The following is a 15,338-nucleotide window of genomic DNA, read 5'->3' on the forward strand; positions in this document are numbered from 1 at the left end:
AGGAGACAGGTGGTGCCTGCAGGACCATGGAATGATCCCAGCACTATCACAAGTCCTGTGCTTAAAGACCTGACTTTTTCTAGGAAAGCTTGTTCTGGATCTGACTGAAAAGGATGACAATAAAACGCACACAAATTGTCCTCTTCAGCTTCTTTATTGCACGCTGTTCCACTGTTTTTATGCAGAAAAGCTTTCTGCAGGTTAAGGGATTGATCTTGCAAAGCAGAGAGCGTTCTTGGTCTGTCCGGCAATGCACGTACTCAACTCTGAATGTGAGAAATATCTCAGTAGCTTCAGGGAGGTTATCTGCTAGACCTGAGGTAGTCCGACCAAAGCAAGGAATACAGGTGTTGCACAAGCTTAAAATTTGTGTTTTCCCATAATCACTGGCCACTGTGTATTATAAGTCCGCATTTTTATGTTGTTTTTCTGAGGAATTAAGTGATTCCTCATGTGCCAGTGTCAATGTTTTTGTCCCTCACTAAAACTTTTGAACCGGCTGATCTCTTTTAGATAGACAAAGGGACAGAGGTCTTAAAGATATTAATTTCCTGTGAATTTTGGAAATAAATAGAAGGGAGGCAGCATGCCAGTATGTCTGTAGTGTATGCACAACTTTGCCATCTGAAACCAGAAAATTTACCTGGCATTATGGAATTGTTCACGTTATGCCATCAGGAGCTATTCAGAATATGAATACCCCAATCACCAGGGAAATTTTGACTCAGAGTTTATATTTTATTAAACCTTGAGACACAGAGGCAGGAGAAACCAAGCTCATAGAAATGTCTTTTTTTTTTTTTTAACATGTTTGAAGTCCTTATGCATGTTTTTGAACCACCTTTAAATTAAATTTATGATTTTTTTAAGCCAACATAATAAAATTCCTAGCAGATTTTTTTTTTGGGGGGGGGGGGGTCTGGCAATAGTTTAATTATTCAGTCTTCTGGAAAGGTTTACATTTTACTTTTCTGATCACAGTGTAAATAGATCAGAAATTAAATAGTCATCATATAATTCAGTCCTGTCTGTGAAAACCTAATAAAAGAGCCTTTTCCTTTAACAGAAATAAGAGTGAGTGTCATACTGTAATAGCTTAAAATACATCGGAGATAATGTTTTTAAAGAATAAGAAAGATGTGTTCTAATGACCAGTGATGGCTCTAAAGTATTGCGAGAGCTTGCTTCAAAGCCCCTTGAAATGAATAACAGTCCTGCTGCTGACATTACTAATCTTTGAATCGGGCTCATTAATGTATTGCAGATATTATATCCCTAGCTGCCAAAAAGCTGAAAAAATTAGAATGTAGTCATAAAAATAGACATCAAATACATTTCTCTTCTGGGAATTAATATGGAAGCGAAGTATTTCTCCTACTATTCGCTAGTGCTTTATTACAGATATTTTCTTGCTGTTTTTAAAGGAATTAACAGGGCAAGCAGTTCATCTCATCCAGAACTCTGCCTCCAGCAACAGCCAGTATCTAATGCCACAGAGACTGGGAAATGCTCGAATTGCTGTAATAGTTTTCACTCTGGCACTGTAAATCAGTCCTTTCCGGGATGTGCTGTGCTGATGGAGAGGAGGAAGGGTGGGAGGGGAAACAGAGATACTCAGGCAAGACTTTCCCATCTTTAGCTTCTCTGTGATTAATTACAGATCGATACTTCGTACTCTCCGGCTTTTATAGCTCATTAACATCAAACGGTGTCAAGATATAAATTTGTTATACTGCTTGCCAAGAAGTAGGGGATGTCTAGAAGCAGACACCCGTAAATGTTCACTGGGGGATATAAATGAGACACAATTTAGTTGACCAGTTTGAATCCTAGGTAGAAAAAGAATACTTAGCTTCTTTACCTGTCGATCTCAAAGTACTGTACAAAAATATGTGTGCGTGCGGGCATGTGCATATATATGTAAGAGAAGGAGAGGGAGAGGAGACGGTGACTGTCGCTTTGGTCCTGTGTGGAGCTGAGAAGCAGCCAGTAATACGGAACCAAGGCACTTATTTTTTTCCAGCCCTTGGGATCATTTTCAGGTTGCCTGCCTACCTGAGCACCCCCCGTCCAACGAGAAAGTGTTATTAAATGCCCTTGCAACGTGAAAATGCAACGTCAGCTCCCAGCCCTGGCTCCGGGGAGCCCCAGCTCTGTCTCTTTAAGGAACCCAGCGAGTCGTGATGCTGCTGTTTGTATTGCTAAATCCCCAGGAGTCCAGTTAAGAAATGGGCAGCTGTCTCTTTAAGTGTGATTTCCTTCTATTGTATTTGAATCGTGATCAGGAAAAAGGAAATGAAACCAGAGACCCGGGGCTGAGCCACGGAGTAATAATAATAATAATAGCGATGCTGATCTCCCCATTTGCAGCGTAGCCAACCCGGCTCCCAGAGCATGTTCAGAGCTGCCCAGGCGGAAAGCCTGAGCGGAGCCCAGGGAGCTCCGGGCTGAGGCAGCGGTGGCAGCCGCCGCAGCCGCTTCCCAGCCGCCACCGGAGCCGCAGCCGCGGCCGCGGGAGCTGCCCCGCCGCCGCCGCCGCCGCCACCGCCGCTGCCGCCGCCGCCGGCCGGCGCGCAGGAGGAGCGCTGCGGGGATGGGAGGTTAGAACCGGCGGGGGCAAGCCCTGCGGAGCCGGAGCCCGGCGGGGAGAGCAGCAGGAGCGGCGGCGGCGGCGGCGGCGGCAGCGGCAGCAGCCCCAGCCCATCTTTCTCTTTCTCTCTCTCTCTCTCTCTCTTTGGTGTTGCAGGAGGAAATCCTGTGAATGTCATTGGGGGGCGGAGGGGGAACTCGGCTGGTGAAAAGGCTTCGAGAGCAGACAGCCTTTGCGGGGGCAGCGGGGGCAGATCCCACCACAGGCACGCTACAAAGGAACAAGCCCTGCCAATGTCATCGGCCATCGAGAGGAAAAGCCTCGATCCTTCCGAGTAAGTGGCCTCTTTTTCTCCCCGCCTGCCCCCCCATCCCCTCCCCGTGAGCCTTTCGATGGCCACTCATCCTCCCCGACGGAGCCACTTAACCGGCTCCGCCGCCACCGGCATTGTGTGCCCGGTAGCCCCCTTCCCGGGGGCTGCCGAGCCCCCCTCCCCGCCGCTCCTCTCCCCCCCGCTTCCCCGCCTGGCCGCGCCGAGCCGCACCGGGGGCAGCCGGGCACCGAGCACCGGCGGCCGGGCTGCCCCAGCCCCCTGCTACGGGCGGCGGCCCCGGCCCCGTGGGGGGGCTGGCGGTGGGGTGTAGGTTGATGAGAGCTCCCCAAGTTGTGGGAAAGAGCAACCGGGAGCAGCCTCCGGGCGCAGGGAGGTGGCATCCCCCCCCCCCCCCCGGGCAGGGCATTTTCCACCCGTTCATCCGACCCAAGGGTGCTGGGAAGGGCTCAGGGAGAGGGAGAGCATCCCGCTTTCCAAATCTGAAGGTGGTTTTCATTCGGAGGGACCCTCTCTGCCCCATCTTTGATCTGCCCAACTCGCTGTAGGCGATTACAGTGAAAGGTCAGAGCTGTTATCTGTGGGTGCCCAACTTCCACATTTTCATAATGCAACTTTCAAGAGCTCGTATGAACTGCTTTGGTGGGGGCAGGGTGTTCTGCAAAAGGGCATGTAGAAAGATTTGATTGACGGGATGTAGAAGACGAGAATTTCCCTCCGTGGGTTTCCCACTCGGGAAGGGACCAGCTCTCGTGTCCTGATGCAGGCTTTCGGGCTGCACTCCGCAGCTGTCCCGTCCCTCCTGCACGCACAGGCATCCCGCTGGCGAGAGGCATGGTAACTCGGCATACAACCAGAGTCATTTCAGCCCTGTACATGCTAATAACTGCAGCTATGCTTGTCTGGAAGCATGATAAGAGAGAAGAAAAAAAATTAATTATAAAATCTCCTTTTTCAGATAACGCTTAAAACATTGCTCTTAGTAAACTTGAGTCATTCGTGGTTTGTTTCCTGTGAGATACTAAAAATGCCATTGCTTGAAGCCCGGAGTGAACACACGGGAACTGTTTCTTTTGGGGATTAAATCAATTCATTCCGTGTCACATCTGATGTTTTATATGTTACATTTTCTCTTATTTTATCCTGTTTTTTTAAGAAACGATAATCCAAGCTCCTAGGTATATGATGTCCAGGTTTCAACTACCAAGTTTTAGTCATCTTTATTTATTTACCTACCTTGTGTTCTAGTGACTTAAGTACTGGCTTAGAAATCTATGGACATCAAAAAGCTAATGCCTAAACCAGCAATTCTGTTCTGCGTAAACATCCGCCAGGCTGTTCCGGAGTTTAGGGCTTTCAGAGAAACCCGGCTTGTGATTCTTGAACACCCGTAAGATGAAATATTTTGGGGTACACCTGAAGTTTCAAATAAGGGATAATAAAGGATAATAATGCGCATTTCCTTCTATTGGAAGGCTCTCAGAACTTGTCAGAGTGGAGCCCACCCATTAGGAAAGGGAGCATGGGCCCAAAAGAATAAACTTGGAAAAACTAGGGCCTAATCCCAGAGTTCCCCATGATTTTAACAAAAACTCACAGGATGGAGAGCTGGTAGCAGAGGGATGTTATGACACAACTTGCAGGGCACAGCAGTTTAAACTTAGAAGAGTGAAAACCAGAACAGAATATAATCAGATAATATCTCAGTGCTCAGCTTGCCTAAATAAAAACTGCAGGATCGGTTTCTCAGCACAGAAGTTCTTGACCAGTGGTCGTTTCTCCCTGCTGAAGGAAGTAATTTTTGCCCAGAAAACCGCTGACCCAGTAAATAAGCAGTAGTAATGTGATTTTTTTCTGTTGCCTGCTGGAAACTGGGAGCAGCCTGATCCTTCTCCATCAGTGTAGGTCTCCTCTGCCCCCACCAGCCTAAGGGAGGACAGACCGGCGACAGAAACAAAGCGTTGAGGGACACGGTGCTAGAGCGAGAACCCAATAACAGATGAAAAAATTCGGGGCTCCGCTCTACCAGATATTGAGCACCTCGGTCATCATCCAGCGAAGCATAAATGTGCAAACATACGCCTTCCTTGCCGTTAGCCACGGGTTTAAAATTAAGCAAGTGCTTAAAGGATTGATCCAATAGTTTTTTTTATTAACGTCCCTGGGGTTTGGATGAGGCCCTCAGTGGCAGCACCAGGTCGCTGCAAACCTTGCAGAACTGAGCTCAGGCGCCTTTCTTTTAATTTTTTTTTGCTGTTCTTTTTTTTTTGGCAGAACTTGTAAAATTACACAAAAAGGCAGAGAAGAGAATTCCTTAAGAAAGTAGCTTTGAAGAAAATTCTTGCTTTATCCCCAGGTATTACCAGAACCATCCTAGATCTCAGAGCTTTTTAAAAAGGGGAAAAAAATAAGGTGCATGAAGAGTCAGCGCTAATATCACAATAAAGATTTGTGCCTCTTTTCACGCAGGGATGTGTAAATCCCAAGTAATTGTTTGAGCTATGTTGGCATAGACGCATCCCAGGGGATTCATGTCCTTAGCTGAAGGGAAAACAGAAGTCCTGCAGTTAAATGAGGTAAAATTCTGGCTCTATTAAAAACAGCAGCAAAACTTAAACCAGTTGGGCAACAGTCTCATCTGTTGTATTTATTCATTTCATGCTGTTCAGAGAAATGACATCCCCAGACTTAGTCTTCAAATTTACATTTCCCAACGGAAAGTTGACTGCATGGAAAATCCCTCAGATGCCTTTTCTAGTCCTTTAGCCCTTGGTGAGACAGAAATACCCTCTGCTTCCAGCGGCACTGCAGCCAAAGCTTGCAAGCTCGGGTTTACAATATGGGTTCATATATTTTTGGGTTCATGCACAGATGCTTTATGGTAATGCTGGGCTTCTTCAGTGATTTATAGGTAAATCCTATCTGTGTTGATTACCTGTGTTGATTAGGTCACTTCCAGCTGTTTATAGGTAAATCTTTAAAATCTTGTGGGGGAAAAAAAAGCATTTTTTTTAAATGGAAATGAAAGCATTGCTACGTGTTGTGGACAAACCAGAATTATTTGAGAACGTGAGGAATATAGTAAGAACTTTGGGGTTGTTGGCATTCGTCAGCCTGCACAGACATAACCAGCGTTTCTATGAAATGGTGAACACAGGCAGCTTTTTGATTGCACTTTTGAAAAAGTGCAACCTTTAATTGTGGAAGAATCATGTTATGGGAAAGGTATTTCTTTTGTAAGAACTGCATGGATTGAGACACATGACTGAGCAATTCATGTTCTGTCCAGTAGAAGAAAAATGATGTATCTACACAGATACCAGCGTCCTAGTAAAGTAGTAGAAGCCTTTACAGTAATGAATACACAGGGGTGATACAGAAATTGTCATGTTTATGCATTATTCTTTGAAGAAAAAAAAAGTTAGCAAATCTTTGGATACTCTTATTAACTCCTTACATTTTAAGCTGTTCTTTTTTTTTTTTTTAAAGCAAAACAAGAGTCCTGCTCCTCATGCCAGAAGGGGATAAATCATTTACTCTGCTGGGAGAAAAAAATGAGGATGCAATCCCTGTTCTAACTTGACCAATCTTGTGTTTTGTTTTGTTTTTCCTTCTCCTTCTTCTCATGCGGATGCTTTCGCAGAGTACATTTTCCTTCTCCAACGATTCTTTCATTCCCTCAGGGAGCCAGTGGATGAAGTCCTCCAAATTCCCCCTTCGCTGCTGACATGCGGCGGATGCCAGCAGAACATCGGGGACCGCTATTTCCTGAAAGCCATCGATCAGTACTGGCACGAAGACTGCCTCAGCTGCGACCTGTGCGGGTGCAGGCTCGGAGAAGTGGGGAGACGGTTGTATTACAAACTGGGCAGAAAGCTCTGCAGAAGGGACTATCTCAGGTACACAGCCCACTCCTTCTACCCTCGCTCCCCTTCTTTCTATCATTTCAGCTTTGCTTAGTCATTTAATTAGTACAGCTAGGGAGCAAAGATCCATAAAGAATTCATTTTTGGCTACTCTTAAACGTAAAGCCGGACAGCAGTCACGGTTGTAACACAGCACCGTTTGCAAGCTCAGGTTTACAATATGGGCTCATATATTTTGGGGGTTCATGCACAGATGCTTTATGGTGCTGCTGGGGTTCTGCGGTAAGTTACAGATAAATCCAGAGGTTATCTGTGTTGATTAGGTCACTTAGAGTTGTTTATAGGTTAAATCTTAAAAATCTTGTTGGGAAAAACAAAGCATTTTTAAATGCAAATGAAAGCATTGCTACACGTTGTGGACAAAAGAGAATTATTTGAAAACGTGAAGAATATAGTCAGAACTCCTAGGACTTTGGGGTTGTTGGCATTTTGAAAATGTGAAGAATATAGTCAGAACTCCTAGGACTTTGGGGTTGTTGGCATTCGTCAGCCTGCACAGACATAACCTGCTAGCTCCAGGCGACCCGCGCAGTGTCAGCCTGGGATTCTGGCAAGCAGAAATTGGGAAAAGGTGATGAATTTCAGCAAGCTTCCCCTGAGCTGACAACGAACCAGTTCCCCCGAATGGTTTTAAGAAGTTCTGTGCTTCTCCAAGCATTGCCTTGGAGCTGAAAGGTATATAAAACCAGGTGCCAAGATCGGCGACAGATGAAAGATCATTTAGTTCTCTCATTTAAGAACATGGTATCCAAGGTAACTGAATTAAATTCATTTTCCTGATGCAGTAACAGCAGCTCTATAAGAGATGCTCGATTCCACTAGCCAGCAGGGCTGCTGTACCTGCCTGGTGTCTGAAGTCACTGCCTTTTATACGCGGATTGATCCCTGTCACTTTCTGCATCGCTGGTGAAGTTATCTGGGACGCTTCAAGCAGAAGGATGCAACGTGCTGTATGTTTATTGCAAAGCTACAGCCAATACAGGAAAGTTTGACTGCACTAATTTGGATCCAGTGGATTTTTAGCGTTCTTAAGCCTGGTCCCGAATAGACAAGAATTTGCACATTTTGCTGAATCAGATCCTACAAATACCCTTGTTACAGGTATTTTCATTAACCTCCCTCTGCCTATTTGTTTTGCCAGAATTTGCAAGTAGAAGGATTAAATTGAGATCAAGATATTTCACAAAAATTGATAACAAAAGATCTTTACATTCATGATTACAATTAAAGTGTATTGATCTTTGCTGTGCTGGTTGTGTACCATTTCTTCTGATGGATCCCTGACGTTTCAGGAGGTCTGTGGAACAGAATAATGGTATTTGATATTTTTTCAGCTATCTTACTGAAGGCTAATTTACCTGCCAATAAAAACCAAACCAAAATCTCAGTGGAGTTCCTAATTATGGTGTCCCTGACGTTTACTGATGGGAATTTTGCTAAGCAGAAACTGAGTTCTGCTAATGGGACTGCTTGTAAATACTCCGCATACACAACAGTCCAGCAGTGATCCAGTGGTAATTACACTTTCCAAACACTTTTCATCTTAAAATGGAAGCAACAGAAAGTATGGCAATACAATTAATGTATTTTCTTGCAGTGAAATTCAACGTTTTTATTTATTTAATAATGCAACATATAATATCTTCCCTCATTAATGAAAAATTTGGCAACCTTTGTGTAACCTTAGTATTACTTTCGTTGGGCAGAAGCAAACACTGACATCTCCTGGCAGACGAAAGAAATGATGTCTTTTCCCCTTAAAGATCTCTCTTAATTTAGTAGGCATCCTTTTTCCAGTTCAGAAGATAATATGAAGCAGGCACAGCACATGTAAGAGAAGTGTAGGAGGTGGGAAAAATCTTTCCAGAATTAGTATGGAAACTTCGAAGTCAAACTCAATAGGTGTATACATTGAACAAGTCATGCGTAGCATTTCTCCCCCCTTTTAAGAAAAAATAATAATATATTCCTGCTTATTTATTAATGATTTGACTTACAAACTCCGTAGCCAGCAGACTGCATGAAAGGCTGGCATTCACACAGAGCTGAGTATGTCGCACTGCTCCAGCTGAATGGTAGTGCATGTCGCGAGGGGAATACATATCTAGTGCATTCGTTAAGAGGCTCCTTTTAATAGACAACACCATCATGATCTCAGCAGGGTTTCGCAATGTGGATTAAAGAGCAGTCCACATCATAAAATTGTTTGGGCTAGCATAAGTATGTAGAAGGTCTTAGCATGTATCCTTCTGAAACCCAGCAGGAGTGACTTCACGGATATCGACATGTTTGGGTTCGAAAGAATCTCCAATGTGGAGGCAACGACAAGAGACAGGGAGTCTGAGACCATGGCTTGTGTCAACTCCTTTCTGTAAACTATAACAGCAACAGCTGAAGATAGGCAAAATTTATCAATGGAAAGGTAATTTCTATCGATCACAGAAGTGGAAGTATTAGCATGGCACAACTTTATGCTATGATCTGGGGAACCTTTACTCCTCCTGAAGCTGCTCAGCAATTCAGGATAAGGTTATTGATCAGAGAAGTCAATTATATTGAAAATAGGGGAGGACCTTGGACTTTCTACTTCATGTTTTGGTATTGCGAAGTTTAGAGTTCTGCTCAGCAGCTTTCCATGTGACCTCTATCTAACTTGGCAATGCTATGACTAATGGATCAATGACGTTGCGTTGATGTTTTGATTTGTTTTTTCCCGTCTCGCCAGCAAAGGAACTCTGCTTACTTCTCTGCTGTTGTTGTTTTAGGCTCTTTGGCCAAGATGGCCTCTGCGCCTCCTGTGACAAGCGAATCCGGGCTTACGAGATGACCATGCGGGTGAAGGATAAAGTGTATCACCTTGAATGCTTCAAATGTGCTGCCTGCCAGAAACATTTCTGTGTTGGGGACAGATACCTCCTCATCAACTCGGACATAGTATGTGAACAGGACATCTACGAGTGGACTAAGATAAATGGAATGATCTAGCAAAGACATGCCTCATAGTCTATAAAAGACATCTCACGGGCGACACCGATGCATAGCTGCAGCGAGGAGATCATCACTTGAGCTATGGGCTTTGTCTAAAATGGGGGGAAAATACCACAGAGTCGGCCCTTTGCAGGCAGTGCTACGTAGAAGCTAAACTACATATAGGTGAAGAAGGGAGACCGAAGCAATAGTAGATAGACTGACTTCTGTTCACAAAGGTGTATGGACAATAACTGACATCAGCCATGTAGGCGAGAGTTGGGGAACAAACACAACACGACACCGAATTCTCATAACTGGAAAAAGAGTAGGGACTTCTGTAAAGAGATGTTATGACTTTGTCACCTGCAGACTAGGATTGTGCAATTGAATTTTCTTTTCGTCTTGTTTTAGTTACTGAGTTTAGACGACAGCTCCTAATGTAGACATGAGGAAGAATACTGGAAGAAAAGGGCCATCACTTACGTGGTCATTGTATACGGCCTTACACTTCGGGTAGGAGAGAAAGTGGGAAGAGGGTGGGGGTTATTTTTGCATGGATTTTTTTTTTTCTTTGAGAATGAACAGTGCATCCTCTAGTCCCAAACTCTTCTTTAAAAAAATCCTGCTGAATAGTTGGTTTTGGGCACTGCTATTTCAAGATGAGATGTTCCACAGATCATTTCTATACAAATATAAATCTAAAGAGTTGTTGAACTATTTTATTAACTTAGATTATATCAATAAAATATTTGTTGTGTGTAGTAAGACTCTGCAGCTTTAATAAAAGTAACAGAAGATTTGAGTGTCGTTATTTCTGTTTTTTGGAGTTGGGCTGGATTTTTTGTTTGTATTATTTTTTTGTAGCAGGGTTTCTACACTTTGTCTACGGCTCATGCCTGCTGGATCCACTTAAAGTTGTGTTTCAAAGCAGTAATGTGAGAACACTGAGGTCTCAGTAAGCCTTGTAGAGTTCTTCATGCCAAGGAGAAATTAGATAGTGTTGTGTGACTCTGAGGCTCTTTGGTGTTTATGAGGATGTTTTGAGGCTGGTGGCCCACTGACAAATACATTTGGGTGTTACTTCGCAACAAAGAGAGAGCCTATCTGATCTCAGAGGAGATCATGTAAGATTAGGGTCTCCTAGAAAGGTAGCTCGTCCTGATTTTGCTCTGGACTATTGAATCCAGTATAATATCACTAGAGCAATCAATGCTTGCTAGTATTTAGAAAGAATGAAGTTCAGAGACTTTCCTGCAAAGACTGTTGTCACTTGCTTCTTAAGCAAAAGGAAGTTTCTTAGCAAATTTCTTAGCACTATAGTAATACTAAGAACTTGAGAAGTATGCCTGGTCAGGCAAAAGTGGACATTCGATATCTTACCCCCATGGAGACAATTAGTGGGTGTTCAGGCAAGCAGGGAGTGACCTCCGCATGGAGCCTTTCCAGCTGGCAGGAAGGTCCGATGAGCTTTGTGGGAGCTTGCCTTCAGACCCCTCTGCTTAACACCGACCCACAGACCCATTCTCCGTGAGTTTGCCTAGTCCCGTTTTTTTGACTCTTTGGCCTCCACAAAGTCCCAAAGCAACGATTTTCACAGTTAAATTCTCTGCTGTGTTTATTTCAAAACCTGTTGCCTGATAACTTCATTGGTTGACCACCATATCGTGGGAGACAATGAATAGCCATTTCCTATCGCCTTTTTTTTCACTGTTCCTGACTTTGAAGACCTATATCATATTCCCTCCAACTTATTTTTTCTGAGATGAATAGTCTACGTTCCTTCTTGCATGAAAGCTCTTTCACGCCTCTGATAATCTCTGTTTCTCATCTCTGTATGTTTTCTGGTTCTACGTTACCATTTTCGAGAGTGTCACTAGAACTGCACGTTGTGTTCAAACGTACTAAACAACTAAAGCTTATAACACCGTTGAACGAGTCTGACAGTCCACTCAGAAGACGTCTGGCATGTCCATTCACCCCATCAGTACTAACATGTAAGGAATAGCACCTAAGCATGTGGATATCTATTTGTCTGATTATTTTCAATAAACTTGTCACTTAAGGGATCTCTCATCCAAGTGGCAATACTGACCAATGACAACATTTTGCATTTTACGATGGATATTCTGAGAGCTCTTTTTTCTTCTCTTGCTTTTGTTGTCACAACGAGCGTTGGGGACAAAACCTTTAAATCTTATTACCAGTGAAACTGGAAACTATACATAATGAGATCGTGCTTGAAAAGTATAGTTCGAGGGGGCTGCGATTTAGCTCTTCTCAAGTGATATGCTGACCTCTGGAGGCCACAGGCAGCTGGTTATAATTATAATTCTTAGCCTAAAATGTAATCCTGCCAGCACGGGCAAGAAAGCTATGTACCCAAGGAAAATACAGCTATCATCTCTCTTCACCCTCAGTGGCTCCTTGCAAATATTCGGTCCAGCTAGAAACGAAGTCTCAATATCCCTGTTAGTTTACACAGCTTGGTGGACGTAAGCAGGATGCTAACACAGAGTGGAGGTGCACAATCGTTCTTCAGATCGGTGCGTGGGAGCACATAAACAGTGAGCTGCGCATCACCGGACAAGGTAGTACAAACAGCTTCATGGCAGATGTCTTTAAAGCTTTCCAGGTCATCATGCCCTGCCATGTCATTGTGATGTCCCTCTCAGAACCCCTCTTCTTTCACCTCCTCTCCTTTCCCCGAAAAAATATACCTCGATAGCACTATCGTACGAGCAGGGCAGAGGAGTGCTTACGGCTTCATGAACATCTACTAGTTCATGGCAAGAAAATTTTGCAGACGATGCTAATCAGCTATAAAGCTGATTTTTCTGTAGTCACACGCTAATGATGGAGACGAACCGGTATCAGTGTCGTACGCTGGGGAGACCGGGACTCCGCTCCATCCCACGGCGCTGCCAGCTGAAGGGCCTCTGAACAAAGACCATGTGTTTCAGATCCCAGGTAGTCATCTACTGATAGTCCTGACCATGCGAGGGGCCGTGGGAGATAAAACGAGCTTCCCTTTGACAAAGTAAGCCGTGCTTTTGACTTTTCAGAATTGCCATGAAAAGGTTTTGAGCCGCATCCTGATCTCATACAGCACGACGGTGTAACTGACTCTACAATAACTGCCATCCCAGAGTTCCACCAGCATAACGATAGCATCGATATGGTCGGAATCAATGGATATCACTACAGGTAAGAGTTTTGACACTTGTTCCCTAAACCCTTTCCAGTGTAATTTTTAACCTTACTCGGGCATGCTGCAGAGCTAATTTCCATGATTCCACCTCACAGAGAGGTTTGACCGAAAATTTAGTGTAAGGGGCCTCGTTAACATCTGGCTTGAGATTAGGTAAGAGTGTCAATAGTTCAGGAAGGCTTTGTGGGTTTGCACTAATGAGAGCAAGATCCGTGTTTTGTTCCCACCTCAGAAAGTATTTCCTGTGTGAATTTTGGCAAGGTAGCTAAATATTCTGCTTCTCAGTTACTCGCCTGTAAAATGGGATATTATCCCTTATTCTGTAAAATTTTTAAAACTTCCTAATGGAAATACACTCATTATTTTGTGTAAGGTATCATTTACACAGGAAAATACATTTTTAAGCCTAAATGAATATCTTTGTAAAGGAAGGATGCTGCAGGGTCCACAGTGGATATTCTTATTTTGTTATAAGACCACCAGTTTTATCTAGCCTATGTAACTTCAGAAAGGGCTTAAGCTGAACTGGAAAATGACAGCTTGTGCCAGAAGAAGGGCCTCCACTTGAGCAGTTGTATTACTCTATCTGTAAAATTATACCAGTCTGTTGGTGGACTTTTCCCCGCCAGATTCCTAACTCTTGCTCTCCGGATCCAGGAGGAGAGAGAACAGATTTCTCTTGGAATTAGTGTAACCAACACTTCACCTCCGTCCTCATCTCAAGTATGTAAGGACTCTCTCCTGAAATCACAAGAAAATAAAATGTTCCAAAACCAACAGTGAAAATAAAAGCAAAGATTATTTAAAGTCATAAGCAAAAAGCACAAAAATCTGCATATGATATTCAAATTCATTGTCCTTTATATGTTTTCAATATCAGCAGTATTTTAAAAGGCATGTCATCCTTCAAGATTTCCCTTCTTTGTCCCCATTATTCAATGTCATGGTAGGAAGATGAGAGCATTACCATCGATATCACTTTTTTAATTCCATGCCCTTGAATAAGGGCAATAAGAACCCCGCATAATAGAGTTTTCAGCAGAGAGAGTAAATGGGAGTCGGTTGTTAATTCAATACAGGATACAGAAGCTGTCTCTCCCGTCTCTTTTTCTCAAGGTAATACTGTGCCTCCAATTGTCATTATACCCAAGAACCAAATTATTTGAATTCTGGACACATCAGCACAAAACCGAAGACTCCCTGCCAATTTCGTAGCCTGCTTGGAAGAGAACATCAGAGAGCATCACTCATTTATACGACTGCCAGCCCGAGACTGTAAATTCAGAAAACAAGAAGGCCTCAGGTGCTGCACTTTAACATGTCTTTCGGCTCCTGAATCACCCCCCCCTTACCACCCCCATCACATACAAGGTAACATTTTATCTCTGAAAGGCAAAGCTTTCAAGCATCTGCCAGGGCGAGCGTAGACTCTGTACGGCCTGAATGTGAATTGAAAATGAGACTATTAAGTATATTAATTGATAACAGTCACTTGTGACTTTGAAGGAGATTCATGACACTTGGAAAAATAATCTATAAAGATTTTTGTTGCTCTAAAAAGACAGTGCAGCATCAGCTTATTTCACTTGCAGCAGGTTCATCTCTTTTATAGTGCATACTGCACTGCAGGCAAAGGGAATTTTAATGGACACTGGAAAAAACCGATCTATTCCTCTGTCCCACAACAAAAAAGAAATCATAAAAAGTCACAGAACAGAAAGATTGAGATACGATACCAGAAAACATCTAAGGAACTACAATTAAATTAAGATTCAGAAGTCTGTCAATGAGATGAAGATTAAACTGGCAGAAAGTTGAACCTTGTTTGAAGCAACTTGTTCCCTCCTGCTGTGGGTTGTTTTGTACCAGGCTAATGAGAAGGCACATCTCTGAAAGGTTCCTAATAAACCAGCAGATCTCTGATGGTTAATTAATAAACATATTTTGCGGGAGCATACCATGTTTCGTTTAACGCTTTTCAAGTGCCTTCCAAGCATTAATGCATTAATGCATTACTCTTTCCCTTTTTAAGCTACAAGCCCTGCACCATAGGTGGGGAAACTGAGGCACAAGATGAACATCACCTGCTTAAAAATCACCCAGTAACTCAGCCAAACTTCTACGAGAGCAGAAGTCAGACCTCTTGGCTTGACTGTGACCACTCAACCACGGACCATTTGGCAACCGCTGACGAAGCCAGTATGGGTACCGCATGGCCTGACCTGTCCGACGGTGGGGATCTCAAATACACTCTGAAAGTCGGAGAGCGGTCTCAAATAGCATTTTATATGGATACTTTCTATGAATTATGCC

At 43.6% G+C, this 15,338-nt stretch overlaps 1 protein-coding gene across 1 annotated transcript; it reads left to right on the forward strand.

Moving 5' to 3' along the window:
* Window positions 1-2,183: 2,183 nt before the first annotated feature.
* Window positions 2,184-10,615, forward strand: LMO2 (LIM domain only 2). Its single transcript, XM_050897854.1, has 4 exons — window positions 2,184-2,220; window positions 2,747-2,924; window positions 6,605-6,820; window positions 9,613-10,615. Exons 1-4 carry the CDS (start codon window positions 2,184-2,186, stop codon window positions 9,830-9,832), a joined length of 651 nt encoding a protein of 216 aa, XP_050753811.1. The 3' UTR covers window positions 9,833-10,615.
* The last annotated feature ends 4,723 nt before the right edge of the window (window positions 10,616-15,338 follow it).

This window comes from Gymnogyps californianus, chromosome 5 (genome assembly GCF_018139145.2).
Source record: "Gymnogyps californianus isolate 813 chromosome 5, ASM1813914v2, whole genome shotgun sequence".
In the NCBI taxonomy this organism is placed as follows: domain Eukaryota; kingdom Metazoa; phylum Chordata; class Aves; order Accipitriformes; family Cathartidae; genus Gymnogyps; species Gymnogyps californianus.